The sequence below is a fragment of the Phyllostomus hastatus genome, unplaced genomic scaffold, assembly GCF_019186645.2.
Source record: "Phyllostomus hastatus isolate PE091 unplaced genomic scaffold, TTU_PhHast_1.1 phas_scaffold_216, whole genome shotgun sequence".
NCBI classification, from domain to species: Eukaryota; Metazoa; Chordata; class Mammalia; order Chiroptera; family Phyllostomidae; genus Phyllostomus; species Phyllostomus hastatus.
Genome location: NW_025334018.1, coordinates 10,055,870 through 10,072,533, shown reverse-complemented (window position 1 = coordinate 10,072,533; position 16,664 = coordinate 10,055,870). Strand labels below are relative to the sequence as shown.

At 46.9% G+C, this 16,664-nt stretch overlaps 1 protein-coding gene across 1 annotated transcript in view; it reads right to left on the bottom strand.

Annotated features, from left to right (window-relative positions):
• SPAG17 (sperm associated antigen 17) overlaps positions 1-16,664 on the bottom strand; it is a 178,945-nt gene that overhangs the window by 146,736 nt on the left and 15,545 nt on the right. The window contains exons 2-3 of the mRNA XM_045816754.1: positions 8,029-8,169; positions 7,351-7,434 (exon numbers count right to left, since the gene is read on the bottom strand). Coding sequence (XP_045672710.1) covers positions 7,351-7,434; positions 8,029-8,169 — 225 coding nt within the window. The remainder of the gene's footprint in view (positions 1-7,350; positions 7,435-8,028; positions 8,170-16,664) is intronic.

Below are 16,664 nucleotides of genomic sequence, written 5' to 3'. Positions count from 1 at the left end.
TGCCAACGGAACCCCTGCTGGGTTGCTAGGCTTCCGTTTCCCCGTGGACACCGCAGAGATACTACCAGCTGTTCTGCCCGTCTCACCTGACGGTGTGAGGATGTAATGAGAAGGTGGTTGTGAAATCCATCTCGCTTTCTAAATGTGAGATTTTGTTGATATAATTATTTTAGAAATGGTTACTACTACTACTGTTTATCCCTTGTATTCAGTCATATTTACTCATTACCTGACATAACAGAAAAGAATGTATATTAGCTTCCAGCATGGTCACGAAGACTAGTATAATGGAGTAGTCCAAACACCCTTGACCATCGATTTTCCTTTCATTCTTCCCTTACTCACTTAACTGTTAGCCTATCTTTATTAATTATATTCCACTTAGTGAAAAATTTGCTCATAATTTGCAGCCATATTCATGGCAACATCATTCACAACCCACGTGCCCATCAGCGGTTGAATGGACAAACAAAATGTGGACTGTGCACATGACGGAATACTATTCAGCCTTGAAAAGGAAGGACATTCTGTCACCTGCTACAACATGGATGCATCTGGAAGACACGCTGAGTCATAAAAGCCAGCCATAGACGGATGCTTTATGATTCCGCTTACATGAGGCATCCAGAGTTCACAGCTCACAGGAAGGGAAAGTCGGACGGTGGGTGGCAGGGGCCGAGGGCAGGGAGCGGGGAGCTGCTGTTCTCCCGGGTCTAGCGTTCCAGTTTGTAAGATGAAAAGTTGCGGAGACTGGCTGATTGTCCAACAGTGTGAACCCATTTAACACCACTAACCGCACACTAGAAATAGTTAAGATGGTACCTTTTATGTGTTTTTTAACCACAATAAAGATGAACAATAAAAACCCCAATCATAGAAGTTTCTAGTTCTTTCATGCTTCCATGAAAAAACTCTAACATTCACCATAACTGAATAGAGCTTTTAAACTAATAACATTAATCATTATTTCAATATTAGTTATTTAATAATATTAATTAACAATAGTTAAACAAAATGGACACTTACTCCATGCCAGGTAGTAGGTTAAGTATTTTGTATTTACTATCCATTTAATCATTACTACTGCTTTCTAAGGTAGGCGCTACCAACAACACTAACTTTACAAAGAGCAGACCGATGGCAGCTGGTTACGCCACCTGTCCCAGGCTCCACAGCTGGCGAGCAGCAGAATCCGGGGAAGGGCCCGGGCAGTCCGGCTGGGATCAGTGCCTCTAACCACTAGCATCTCGCCTGATGGCCGCTCCTCACTGGCTGAGCCTGGCTTCATTTCTGTCTCCGCTCCTCCACGGATACCTGCGTCCTGGAACCCTGGACTAGCTCCCTGCTCGCCCAGCAGTCCTCCTGCTGACCCTGGTCAGTACCCCAGGCCTCGCACTTCCTGCTGCTGAATCCCAGGCTCCTCAGCTTGGGATACCAGTGCTCCCCAGGGACTACCCCCACCTCCTGGCCAGCTGCCTGTGGCCTGGGGCAGAAAAGAGCTGGGGGCAATATTGGGGTGTCTCTGAACGCCTCTGCCTGTTTTCTTCGAAAACAGCACTCCAAGTTTCAGGTCTGAGAGGCAAACATTCGGGCCCCGGGAGCCCACTCCCAAAGCAACAGGGCTCGACCTTCTGTCCCCTCAGTTACTGGCCCGACTTGCCCTTCTCTGCTGGGCGGCTCTGTGCTCCTCCAGAGCCACGGAGGCCCGGGGCATGAACACGCTAGACTGCTCTCTTGCCCATCCGTTCACTCAGCCGCCATCCTTCACAGCCCTGGACTCTACACCCGCTTCTCCCGCTCCGGTATCTCGTCGTCCCTTCTTTAGGCGAGAAATGCCTCCCAAACCCCGATTTTGGCACAGTAACCCCCAGATTGTTTTTATAGTCCCGATGTAGCACTTCTTTGTAATGGCTCAATACTCCTAAATTTTGTTCCAAGTCGTTATTTTACATGTATAAATATCAGGTTGTATTAATTGGTTCCAGCTTTACAAATGTTCCTTCAGAGGTTATTTTCTGTTATTTTGATAGTGGTTTCTAGCCCTGGAGCACCCAGGCCCCGGTGTGGGCCATGTTCTGCCAGCCTCCCTGAAGGGCTGGTGTGGAACGAAACAGATACACGGATCCTGGGCCTCGCTGTGTTCTTTGAAGATTGTACGGGCCATAATAGCTTCAAAGAATTTCAACAAGTTCCTAAGACATGACCTTCCCTTTCCCCAAACCACGTTGGCCAGGCTTGCCTTAATCAAGCCGTGCTTTTCTAAGCATCCCTTGACTTGATCTCCTGCAGCAGTTTTTAATACTTTCCCCACAAGTGAAGTTAAACTAACTGGCCTGTAATTTCCTGGTGTGTCCCCAAGCTCTATGAAATAACGGCATTAGGTTGGCTACCTTCCAGTTCGTCCTGAATTTTTTTGTTTTGTTTTAAAACGCAGGATTGAGAAGGCCAGAGAATGCTTCCTGTCTCCCTTTTCCTTCGTTTCTTCCCTGACATATTGCTCCTTCTGTTCCCAGTAGATCTGCCATTTTAATAACTTCAAACCTCTTAAACGGTTTTCCATACTATTTGTTTCTATCTCTGAAGCACGAGTTTCTCCTTTCTCATTTTGACAACGGCCACCCCCCAAAATAAGGGCTCACGATTTTATTGAGTAGGCTTTTAATGTCAGGCACTGTGTTTAAGAAATAAGTTTTCTATTAGTGATCTGAAAAAGGGCAGCAACCAGATTATAATCGATTCTGTGTTCTGACTTGTGGGTTATTATGAATACATGTCAGGGAAAGAGCTGAGAAATATGTCTGCACATCCATTAAGAGAGACCAAAAATGGAACTATTACATCTGGGGATTCTAATCCAATGTACTAGCGAAGTGTCTCAGAAACGCGGTGAAACTAATTAGATCTGATGATATTAAATGTGCATCTTGTATCTTTTTTAACAGAGTTTAATCCATTATTCTCAAATCTAATAACAGAAAAATCCTTTCACATTTAATGATCTCTCAATAGAAAGGCCCGTAGAAACATTTTAATTAAAATATATCGGTTAAAAGTAAAGTTTTATGTTTTACTGGTAGAAGTAATGAGGAAAATGAATACTGATTTGCATTTGTAAAACTGCATTATGTCAGATGATCTTCAGGGTTGCTCAAGCGCTTTATTTGTTTAATAAGTGAGCCACCGACCAGGGCATAAAACCTTTATATTACAGACCCTTTCTGTTTCAGCAGGCTTTCAATTTTTTGTTTTTGCAGTGACCTAATCTGCCTTTTCTGAATGAGCCACAAACAGGCAGGCACTCCCCAGTCCAAGCGTGGATGGGGGCCTTCGGGGGGGAGGTGGGGAGGTACAATGTCTCCATCACGAAATGAGACAACTGTGGAGTGGAATCTAAAACTCTCGAGAAAGTGGAATTGGATTCCAGGTAAGTGGGATAAACAAAGCCCTGCCGAGGTGGCAGTTTTTTTTTCTTTCCTTCTAATTTATCAAAACCGCAATGTCCAAGCCCAAAGTCTGTGCATCTCTCTTACAAGGCGCATTTACTGGGCGTCAGGTGTAATCCCAGGCAGGAGAGCCTGTGCGTGTGCAGTGCACACAGACCTTCCCCGAGGGGCCGCTGCAGTGGGCTTTGAGTGACCGTTGACACGTCCCTTCTCCAGTGCTGGTTGGACTGAGTACACCTGCCACGAGCAGGTCAGGTTATCCGGGCAAGCCGTCAAACACATACAGACAGACAGACAGACAGACAAATATTCGTGTATACTTGGCAAATACATTTATGTTCCAGGCATGAATCTTAAAGCATGTATTATTCCCATGGTTGGAAGTGTTTTCTCGTAGATTTCCATCTCCAGGATTTTAAAGTTAAAATTAAAATAGGCACTGCATTTACCTTCCCTATTTAGTATATACTGTACCATGTGACTATAAGTTTCGTACGTATTCATCATTCTCCCACTGCCATGCCTTAGCTTGATAGAATGCCCTCTCCCACATCTGAGTGCCCAGACCGACCCCTCCAGGGATGCATAGCTTTGAGGCCAGTGAAATAGTACTGGGTCTGTGGTCAAGGGGAAAAACTTGAGGCAATGTATTTAACTATGGTTAAATCCAAGTTCTTCAATTTTCTAATTAGTAGACTTTCTACTTTCTCATGCTTCCATTTCCCTATCTGTAACATGAAGATATTTATATTTCCTTTTCGAAGTATTTATGGGTTAGTTGGGATAATGTATTGAAAAGATCAAAATGATCAGGACGCCTTTCCTTGCCCTGCCAGCGCTGCCTTCCCCACAGAGCTCTCCCGCACGCTCGCCCCTCGCTGGCAGCAGCACTGCCTGCCCCGGACGCCTGCAGCACCTCCTCTGTCCCCAGCGCTCCCCGGGCTGTTCGCTGCACTGGGTTATTCACTCAGTGAACAGACACGTGTTGAATACTCACTGTGCATCAGGCTTATATTTTTCCTTAGCTAGTCCTTAAACTTCTTGAGCTTACAGCTTTTATAATATTCATAGCCCCCCTCCATTACCCAGAAGGCGTTTGACTCTAGTGCTTGAACAAGAATTTTCTTGTTCTGTATTTGGTAAAATACCACTATTGGGTCAAACTGATCACTATGTGATACAGGCTATCTCTGTATCCATCTTCGTGCATGTCCACGCCCTCAAAAAGGATTACAGGCCAGAAGTTGTACTTATATGTAATGCCAGTGCCTGAGATCATCATTATCTTCATTCTCATTAAATAAAAATAGTACAATAAAGAAATAGCCAGCCTTCCTGAGACTAAGGAAGATTATTCTCTTTTTATTTCCCCATGAGTCCCTAGAGTGGTTCTTGCGAGAGCAAACCGTGGTTTCCGGAGAGAGAAAGTGAGTGCACAGGCTGTGGCTGTGTCTCCACGGAGTCGCATTAGCACAAACCTAAGCAGGCTTTCAAAGAACTCTGATTTGTAAATAAAGACTCTCATATATACAATATCACGGCTAGATGAAATTCTAAAGTTTAAGGGGAAATTGCCCGGTTTCAGAAAGGAGGCTGTGTGTACAGAGCACCGAGCCATCCAAACGAAGGCTTGAGCAAACCATTTAGGAATGTGGTCTTTGCTGGCCCAGACATTTCACGTCGTTACTGGAAATAAGTTATGTGGTTCTGACACTATTTTACTGCTCGTGGATGAACTGTACTACGGTGGAGTTTCACTCTAATTTGCTATTCCTCCTAATTGGCCGCAGGCTAGGAAACCAGAAAGCCAAACTGGTTAGAACTGTGTTTAAAGTAAGAACGGCTAGGTTCAGATCTAGGCCAACGCAAGTCTCTCACAAGCAGGAGTAAGCGGAAGTGCACGGCTTTTATAACATCTGTTCTGAGCTCTCTCTCTCCGAGGTGGAGTTCTAAAAGGAAACAACGCTATGAACTTCCCATGTCACATAAGCAACTTTGTTAGGGTGTCTTTCTTTCCCATTGCAGTTTCCTCTGGGAAAGAAAATGCAAGACTTCCTAAACAGGCTCCCGAGGAGTCCACCTGTGGCAGCTTACCACAGACCACGGGCGACTTGAAGCAGAAACAAACTCACGAGCAGGCTGTACACGTGCGTTCCAAGTCCGAGATCTCAGAGAAGCTGAGCTTCTGGGCTTCCACCAAGGTCACCACCCACAGCCACCTCGGGGCTCGCAGGAGGCACCACCCACGGCTTTCAGTTCCTCTGGGACGAGGCGCCACGTGACAGAGGTCCAGACCAGGTCCTACGTGTGGAGGGACAGAGATTGCAGATGCACCCCCCTCTCCAATCCGCATTCTATCTTTGACTGGTCTGCCCAGGAGCCTGAGTTTGACTTTGTTCTTTACATGTTTTTGCCACAGTGACTGACGTTAATGCACAGCTGCTGCACCCACGATCCAGCTTCTGTGGTGCTGCTCGTCCTGCCTTCCCTCTTCTTCTGGGGCCATTCAAAACGGAAGGGGTGTGGGAGGGGTGCGGGAGGCTGACTGCCCGGAAGCACCACTGGAAGGACGTGGACGAGCCCTGGTGTGCAACGGACTTCCCCCGAGGGGAGGACAGGCAGCCCAGAGTCCAGCACATATTAGAGAGAGATGGCTGCTGCTGCTGCTTCTTCTTTTTACTGAATTCTGAATTTGTAACACTGGCTATCCCACATTCAAGTCAAAATGCCTGTCCAGATCAGACTTCAAAACTGGCCTGTCATCACCTCTGATCTTTACTGAGCATTGTGAAGGAGAAAGAGTCCATTGGGGGCTAATTGATCCCAGGCCTGAAAACTGGACATGGGTTTCTATGGCTACTTCGGAAGAAAACTTCCAATAATTCAAATCCAGGTATCACCTAATGCTTCGACCGGAGCACACACACTCTGAACATTTAACAAAAGATAGTAGGCATGTTATTTAACTCTAACAGCACAGAACTGAGTTTTCAGTGACAGAGTAAGCAAGAGTTAGTGCTATAAAACCCACAGCGTTGTCAAGCATAAGTAGATCCAATGGAACTTGTTCAGATAGTAAGTACTCGGGCAACACTAAGGAGGCCATTATGAAATCATCCAAGACCTGAGACATATAAAGACTTTATTAGTCATCACCGAAATAAAGTGCATACAAGTTTGTCTTTTAAGGGTCTGAAAATCCTTATGTTTTTGGTCTGCACAGCCATAAAACAGTGCCTGACAAATTTTAAGTGATACTCTAATTAATCCCTGGGTTTTTTTTATAGTTTCTTGTAAGCTGTCAGTTAGGTCCCTTTAACAAGTCGCGGTGAGAGGAAGTCCTCTCGTACGAGCACGGAGCTCCCAGTCCCCTGCACAGACCCATGGCCCAGACCCCGGACTGTGGCGCTACGCACCTGCGAGAAGTGGGAGGGACCGTTCACCTGAAGGTCACTGTCACCTCCCACTGACGGAAGCAGCTTGTGAAATGTGCACAACATCCACAAACAGACAGAAAATTATTTCAGCTGCAGCTCTGTCTTGTCCAGGAAACACTTAGGGGGCATCTTTACACTGTTTCTCTGGTGAAAGTAATACTTTTTAATACACTAGTAATATGACCCCCTTTAATACTATCACATAGTCAATAACTACCATGAAAAAGCATGACCAAACAGTCTTACATACAAAAACTGCTGATTTATGCTCTTCCCTTGGATGCCGTGATGGTAGAGACAATCCGGGGCGATTTTACTCCTAAAGGGGAACTTAATGGAAGGGGGGAGGCAGATTTTTTAAGGGCCCATCATCAGGAACAAACAGCTCCAATGAGAAATGGGAATTGGCTCTTAAAGAACGAATTACATTTTCTAAAACAAAAATTTCTTCAATAAAGACGTTCACTTACCTCGTGATACAAGGGAGCACTACCGCCCACGACGTTCTTTCCCTTTTTAGTGGTGGTTGCAAAGAGTGCGCTTGCTTCATCAATCTGTAAGAAAAGTAAACTGATCTCTAAGGAGAAAGAAAGGCGTACATCAAGAATACTTAGGTATGTGTAACTTTCAAATACCTAGGTGACCCGACGGGCTCGGGAACCCAGCAAGGAAGCGCTGTGCATCGACACGGTGAAATGTTTAGAGTCACTGTGGTCAGCTCTCAGCACCGCATGAGCAGGTGCCGCCTGACAGGACTCAGCTGGGTCACTGGCCTCTCTGCCTCTGACCTCTGACCTTTGACCGCTACGGTTCTCTGTAGACTTACTTCCTCTTTCTAGTCAGGCTTCCCTGGAACATCCAATAGTTTTGTCTTTTATTTTGTTGAATCTCTCATGAAATAATTCCCCATGGAGCCTGGCATGGCTTCAGAAATTTTGGTTGAGTGAATGAATGTTGAATGAGCAATATTCGAGGACAAAATATGATTCTTTCAGATTAAACAATTCAAATTAGTCTAGGTAAGTGTTTAAAAGAATCCACCAAAATTTACCAAGTACCCCAAGAATAGGATAGTTTCATATGTTATTTTATCTTATTATTTTAAGAAAAAAACCTTCAAGGGGCTTGGGAGTGGGAGAGACAGGTACCTGGCAGAGAACGTCTTTCCACGATACCAGGCTGAAGAGCTTCCGCTGCGGCACCTGGACTGCGAGGGTGAGGGCTCGAATGAGAAGGTCGTCCTCAACCTGGTTTCCAACAACAAAAGCGATGGAGCCCTTCCAGTCGTTCTGTTACAAAACCATAAGGAATTACACTCCTAATACTCCTGGCTAGGTCACTGTGTGTCACAGGCTCCTACTGAAAACCAGGATAATTTTTCCCGGTAAACCTTGCCTGAAAAACAACAGTTGACCTTTTGCGGGTTCCTGATTCACGTGGCCACTAGGCGGCAGTGTTGTGCCAAATATCATGCAGCTTGACCAAAAAGCTATTTTCTTGAGAAAGTAGGCCTTACATTTACAAGGAAGGCAATTTTTTAAAAATGACACCCTTTCCCTAGAATGCTGTCCAAGAATAATTTGGTGTAGAAAATCAATAGTTCATTCATATGTTGCAAAATATACATTAAGATATAATCACAAAAGCAGAAATCTTTGTTTTGTTCCCTGATACACCCTAAGAGTCTAAATAGTGCTAGGAACATAGTAGGAGCTCAAGAAATATTCATTCATATGTTGCAAAATATACATTAAGATATAATCACAAAAGCAGAAATCTTTGTTTTGTTCCCTGATACACCCTAAGAATCTAAATAGTGCTAGGAACATAGTAGGAACTCAAGAAATATTTGTTAAATATTGTTGGGTAATGCTGATTGGTTGCTAAATGGGATTTTATAGTAAGTAAAAAATACAACCCTCAAAGTTTTTGTAAAGCACAGAACTACCAGAATGCATCTTTTCCTCCCAATGCAACAAAAGAATCTCACTGTTAATTCACAAACGAGTTCTTTCCACTCTCGAGAAATAGGCTAAAATATGAAATTGGGACATGAGATTTTGTATCAAATAACTAAAAGAAATGTTACTAAGGACAATATTCCTATTCAGTAATCCCTTTCCCTCTATTATAATTATAATTTCTGCCAGGAAGGATCGACTCTGTGGAGGAGACTAAGAATGGAATTTACTGGATTACCTGCTACAGATGCAACCTGCAAGCCAGGTCTAGTGCTGTTGAACTCCCACAGTCTGTGGGGAGATGGACCGCAAACACGATACAGGCATTACAAAGGAGAGGCAGAAAGGTGAGGGAGGGCATGGCAGCCACGGGAGCTCTCTAGGCCTCAGTTTCCCCATTTGTAAAATAAAGGGATTGAACGGGGCGGTATCAGCTTCCCTCTAGCTTCACTTTGTAGATTTGATTCCCAAAGAGTATAACACTCTCTTGGTGGATTCCAAAACAATGTCTAAGATGATTTGGCAAGATTCTGCCCAAATTCAATGAAACACATAATTTTATGTGGTTCCCTCTGGCTTCTGCCCACTTCATTATCAGGGTAATGGCAGAACTGGGGTGTAGACTCCTGTACAAGATCTTAGCGCCAGTGCTTCCTTACCATGACGTAGTCATTATCACCAAACATCTCTGACTTCTCTCCACGGAACTCCCCAACAACTAACAAAACCCACCGATTTTCAATGCTATCACCAGAATAAAAACTGCATGTAAACGCACAAAAATGCATACTTGACCAACCAAGAGCAAACTCGAGGTTGCCCTTGCATGTGGGTGTGGTTTTTTTCCTCTGTTACGGTGAGTTTGAAACCTGTTGTTTTTTTTACTGTTGTTGTTGTTGTTGGCAAAGTCACCCTAGGAAGACTGAGCATCTGCTTTTTAAATATTGTGATTCTGAGAAGCATGAGTGAGATTTATAAGGTATGCTTCAGAAAACCAGTCCATGACCACAGTGACCTTTTCTGCATTGGAAGCTTTTCTCTTGTCTGCCCGCAGGCACAGGTGCAACCGTGGTCCTCACTGAAGGAGGAAACCTCGTTCATTCTCACCGTGAAGTGCACATGCTTTCTGAACGGGCCATACCTCGATGTCCCCGTCAGCCACACTTCCCGACACTGAAGATTTTAACGGCCACTTCTCTAACCCCACTCCCTACTGCAATTGTCTTGCCAATATGTGAAAGTTAATGGTGGCCGGAAAGGGCTGCCTCTCTGCTCTTTTGAAGACAATTCAGAAAAAGGGCATTGTAGTCCAGCATCTACCCATCAGTATCTGGTGTCGAGGGCAGGTGTTGACTATTTCAGACCGGAAAGAAAAGGAAGAGAGGAGGAAGGAACTAACAATTATTGAAAAATGCCATGTGCCAGGCATATGTTATCTCATTAAATCCCTAAGTAATCTCTTTAAATAGGCGCATTAATACTTTATAGATGGAAAAACAGAGACCCTACAAAGTTAAAAATCTTGTTAAAAGTCATTTTGGCAAAAACCGCATGGAGACCACATACTGGCTTGCAATTTTGTGATCATTTCAGAACAATTTTGAGAGCAAGCCTTTGGGGTCAGAATGCCTTTCTGTAATCCTTAAATTGCATCTAATACCTACTTTAGCCACAGTAAACGTAATAGATGAAGATTTATATCACATACTGAAGTGTATAAAGCCTTCAAAAACAGATTATGTATTAAATCCTTAAACACCGTAAGATTGCTTTTTCATAAATGATAGTTTTACAAAGACTCAAGAGAGGTTAAGGGAATTTCCCAAGGTTCCTTCTCTCAAAGCCCAGGCGTCTTGTTACTTTGCCCTAGAACACTTGTTAATACCAGACCTGGTCCTCCGACACGTGGTCGCCGTGAGGCACTCCCCCTAGACCTGGGCTAGAGCAGGTCGAGATGCGTTCAGGTTCTGAGCTCTCGCTGAGCCCTGCTGGGTAGCTAGACTCCATCTGTCCATTGGAGGGAGATGAGGACGTCCGTTCCGCTGAGGCTCAGTTTCCCATCTGCGCTCTCTAGTCCCTCACACTCCTGCCGCAGAAACCGGATTTATTTGACCCCTGGAGGGCTGCTCCGTTGGAGTGCTGAACTAGCGTCTCACCACGTGGCCAGAATGGACTGACCGGACAGAACCGTGCAAACACCCTCGGCGGAGAAGGACGCACTCGCCGGCGTCCGGCACTAGGGGGCAGCGCGACGCCAGGAAACGCACGCTGCTCGCCTCGGGGAGCGCGGGCACACAGTTCCCTGGGTCTAATGAAACGGCGCTCTGCAAATGTAATTTCTGACGCTTTTGCTTCGTAGTTTAGGATACACGTCGAGTCCAAATCTCTACTAACTGGCAGCAGTTTCAGGAATAGAAAAATCTTTGGGGAAAAAAATCAAACACAAAGTAGATTTTGGCAAAAGACTATTAAAAATACCCCATCCACTCACATCCCGCGGACACACAGCTTAAGTCCTAAAATTTGAGTTCACCGGGCAGCAAGAGAAACCTAGTTTGGGGAAAACGAAGGTGGACCACGGAGGAGGAACGACGGCAGGGTGTGGACAGCGGGATTCATCACAGCCTGAGCCCTGCCGGGCTCCTGCCTGTGGGCGAATTTGTTGAAGACAGCTCAGAAAGTTTGGGCGTAATTAGTAGCATAAGCCCAGAGAAAGAAAACATTAATCACTGGAGGAAAACGGCCCTGGCGTGCCCGAGGGCGCAGGAAGAGGGTTTCAGTCTGCGCACCTCCGACGCCTGGGGAGGCCGAGTCGGGCCCCCGGGGCCCGCCGGCATCTGCTGTGCGCGGTTCCCGCCGCGCCTTGCCCTCCGGTCCTTATTGATAAAGTCGTTCAAAGGACGGAATGAAGTCATGTATGGACACAATCCATTACCTTTTATTTGCTTTACCAGTCTCACCTAATTTGAAGCCTGACAGGAGGGCGTCTGAAGCCAAACACTCACACACTGGTCTCCGAAGGCAGAAAAGTATCCGCGTCCACGCAGAGAACCTGGCTGTCTCGCGGGAGCCCGTCCCAGAGACAGACGCAGGCCGGGTTTATCACTATTTTTCATAGATTGCAAATTCTCCAGATTTCATTTCGGCATTCCTATTTTCTAACATAATTACAGAAACCTTGTTGAAAACAACCGACAAGTAGCTCTGGGTGACGGGCTGAGACTGCTTCCTTCCCTGAGCACCAGCACTCGCCGGGAAGGCAGTGGCAGGGCAGGCGCTCGGCCCTCCGCCTCGGCCCCGGGGGGCCGGAGACCAGAGCCCCGCAGTCCTCTGCTGGGGACTGACCCCGGCCTGATGAGCGGACCCACAGTGGTCAGCACCTCTCTTTGGAGAAAGAAGACGCATTAAAGACCCGGGTAAAATCAATGCATCGAGGAAGTCCTGTCTCGTTAAGCGTCATCTGACGCTGCGCAGACAGGTGAGCCTGCCCTTTCCGCCGACGCTCCGCTGCAAGGACGGGCTTTGTGTGGAGCAGCTCTGCGGCTGGGCAGACAGGGATCTGCGAGCATCTTGCTCATGCGCGGCTCTTCCTTCACGAGGAGTCTTGGAGCTCCATCGGAAAAGGGGTGTCAGCGTGGGCTGCCGGCCAGCAGAAGAAGTGTTTTTATTACACAGAACTGGCTGCTGTTATCATTGTATTTGTTAAAAAGGAATTCTAACTTAAAATAAATTGGAAATAGAGGTTTAATAATGAGCACACGTTGTTATGTAATCAACGAGGCCAATACAAATGACCAGGATAATGCCATTATTTAATTCCTTGTATTGTCTTTACTAAACAAGTTCTTATTATAGATTCTCCTCTAATTATAGACTCATCACAATTCATTGTAAAGACTATACCTTAGACCCTGCTTACCCCCGGGGAGATGTATCCAAGACCCCTGGGGGTCTGAAACTGCACAGTATCGCACCCTGTATGCACTACATTTCCCCCCGTGCACACACGCCTATGGTGAGGTTTAATGTGTAAATCAGGCACAGTGAGACATTACCAATGACAACAACAAAACGGAACAGTGTAATACTACACTATAACAGAGGTTATGGGAACAGCTTTGGGGCTGTTATTAAATAAAACGAGGGTGACTGAACACAAGCACTGGGGTCCCGGGACCGTCAGTCTGAACCCAGAAGCTCCCCCTCCGTCGGCTCAGGGGCAGGTGGTGTGCCCAGCACGGATGGACGCACTGGCCAAGGGAGGACTCAGTCCCAGGCAGGGCAGCGTGGGGCCACACGGGGTTTCGCCGCGCCACTCAGAATGGTGTGCATTTTAAAACTTAGGAATTGTTTATTTCTGGAATTTTCCATTTCCTGTTTTTGGACCACAGACGCCCATGGATAACAGAAACCACAGACAACAGAAGTGCGGGTGAGGGAGGACTGCGGCAGCCCGGCATATTCTCATCGTTTTGCGGTAAATGCTAAACAGGTAGGACCTGGTTCCCATGGCCGTCCCATTCTCTGAACTAAGTGTAAGCTCTTTAGGTTAGAAATTATGTCTTATATGCTTTGGCCCCTTGTGGTGCCCAGCAGGGCTCTCTACTAAATATCTCCTGATTGATATCTGAAAGCAACAGAGTGGAAGCTTGAGGGTTCTGATCCTGGGAACAGTGAAGTGCTAGAATGTAGCACGTCAGCAAACCGTGCAGGGGATGCAGGCCACAGCCCCCGAAGTGCTTCAGGAGGAAAACAGACTGTATCTGATCTGCGGTGCTCACACCTGGCGTCAGTAACACGGCCCTGGGGAGTTAGGCCCCGCCCCCTTGCCGCTCCTAGGTTTTCTGGGAGTGACACAGGCAAGTAACCAGACGCTGGGGGAAGGCAGCAGATCACAGTGGAAGAGCCAAGGGCACACAGACACATGTGCATCGCCTCGAAAGCCATGCCTCTCATCTCTTTCCTTCTTCCTCTTTTTCACTTCCCCCATCAAGACAGACCTCGGTGTCCTCTTCCCTCTTCCCTTCCACCCATGGTCTGCTGATTCTTGATTCCTTTCTCTTTCAAGGTGCTTTTGAAATTCTTATGAGCTTGATTTTATGGTGGAAGAATATCAGGGCAGTGTGGGAAAGGAGACAGAGTGAAGCCACACCAAAAATCAGTGGTTGAGGTCCAGGGTCTAGGACAGGCCCAGGGGCTGAACTTGCCAGGGTGGGAGTATTTAAACTCCCCAATCAGAGCTTTCCCCTAGGGAGAACAGGCTGTTAAACATTTACCCACACGTTGCAGCCCCCGTCCGGGAAGGCCTGTGTGTCTAAGAGAGCCAGGGCTGTCTCTGAGAAGACACCGAGGACAAAGCAGATGCTCTCCACCTGTAGTGCCCCACCCCCACAGACCATGTGCAGCAGTGCGCAGTGTCAATTGTCTGCTGCTGATGTCTCCGGTGTGACCCAGCCTGAGGCACTACCCTCCAAAACAGGCTCTGTGAGAAGCAGGTGACAAGGTGGAAGAGAGGCCGCTGTGGGAGGGGCAGGGCCCCTCACTGCAAGGCTCTCCTTCCCCACACAGAGTGTGAGCGCTGGGGCCACAGGTGACAAGGCTCCCTCAGGATCCGGTGGCCCTTTGGAAAAGCACAAGTTGCTAAGGCATAGTGATTGGGTCTGGGCTGAGGAGATAGACTGCCTGGATTTGATTCTTAGTGCACCAGCTGTGTGTCCTGGGGCAAGTTACTTAACTTCTCTGTTCTTTGTGCACAAACCAGGATAATGACAGTACCTAGCTCTTGTGACTGTTATGCAAAACGAGTAAGAAAGCTTTTCTGAGCACAACAGCTAGCAATAATCATAGCCATTATCATGGATATCATTGGGGGAGGGGGGCTCCGCTCTTGTTAGTCCAAACAGGGTGGTTTCATACAGCTGGGTCGGGTGTGGAAAGCTTTTATGGGTGAATCAAGAAAAACTTCAAATAGAATATCAACAGTTGCATGATGAAAAAGCAAATATTACTTTGAATGACAGTCACTTTGTAAAATAATTTTCTCTCTGATAATGATATGCTTGTTAACGGATATATTTCTAAAGCATTTCAGGTGTTTGGGAGAGAGGGCAGAGATCGCGCACACAGGATGTTTAGGGTTCTGCAGGCACCTAACGTGCAGAGCTCTGCTGGGAGGGCGGGGGGTGGAGGACGTGGAGTGTGGCCGGAGGGACGTTGAGGTAGTTTTGCACCTGGTACAGGTCAGTCACAGACATCCGCCTACGATGCTGTGAAGGGACGTCTATTAGAGCTGGAGGAGAAGTGCAGGGCTGACTGGGGGACACGGGCTTTGAGGCTGCCACACGGAGGACTGGGCACCGGACCGACTCCCACTAGAAATGGGGAGCTGTTTGTTCGGCTTCAGAATAAAGGACGTGGATCAGGTACCTGTTGTTTGGGCTGTGTGTATCGATCTGGCTGATTTTATAGATCCAGATCTAAAATACAGATGTTGGGGGGGGGGGCTAGTTCTTAAAAACAAAGGCAAAGTGATTGAAGTCCACCTCTGACAGAGACCCTCTAGTGGCCCCCTCCCCTTAGCCTGCTGCTTGCTGTGCCCCCCAGGACGCCCCCCCAGGACTTCCCAGAATCCACCATCCCCTTCTCCTGGGACGAATAAAGTTTACCATTATCCCCTCCTATTAAGCCCAGAGCCTTAGCAGTTGATTTTGGTAACTGGATAAATACACACACACCAAAGTGTTAGTAAAGTGAAGGAGTAAAAACTTTTAAAAGTATTTTTCCCTCCAAGCTACCTAACTCAAAGGGACACTCTGTTGGGCAGTGGCCGGGCCAGTGGACAGGCCTCCCCAGAACCATGCCACCTGGACAAGTCCCGGCTTTCCCGTGTGCCCGGCGTATCATAGCATTTGATATATGTTTCTTGACCTTAGCAGCCCAAACTACACAATAAAGGGAATTTTTACACATGCTTAGTTCAGGAGTGCAAGCTAGGCATGTGGCATCTTGTCAGCGGCACTCAGGACTTGGGAAGGAACCACGTCCCGGAATCGGCGAGCATCGGATTGAAGACAGAGTATGCGCTTGGGTGCGCAGACAGCTCTGGGTGCACAGCCGCCGGTGAGGACGCAGCAGCCTCGAAGCATCTTTACTGTGCGTGTGCATACTCCCCGGCTGGCTTTCCTTGTCTTCATAAATATGAAATGTGATCACTAAGTAAAATTATTGGAGTTCGGGTGTAAAGATGAAGAACTCTGAAGTTTCTGCCTCTGTAGTTTCTTACCCAATTAAACTTGGAGCTATTGTTGTGACTTAGTTTTCTTGTTTATAAAAGTGGATGTAATAATACAACCTTCCAGGGGTGTTTGCAGAGCTCTAATGAACAAATATATTTAGATTCATTTAATAAATTGAAAGCCCCATACAGAGACTTCTAGTCAAAGATGGCAGCACAGGTAAACACGACTCACCCCCTCACAAAACCACATCAAAATTACAACTAACATACAGAACAACCATCACTGGCTCATGCTTCACAACTTCCTAAATCCTATCAAATAAGCAACAGCCAGCCTCGGCGAGCCTTCATCTCCTGTGCCTTTTGCTAAGTGGCCTCAGGCCCAGCACTAGCAGCAGCCAGCCTAGGTCCACATCCTGGCTTCTTCTGGGAATCTCCAAGACCAGCACAAGTTGCAGCCATCCCAGGCTGCTTTATATCTCATGCAGGGCAGCCCCCAGCAGAACACAGGTGGGGGCTGACCTTGGCCTGCACCACCCAGGAAACCTCAGGGCTTGCACACCCAGTGGGCAGCTACAGACCACAC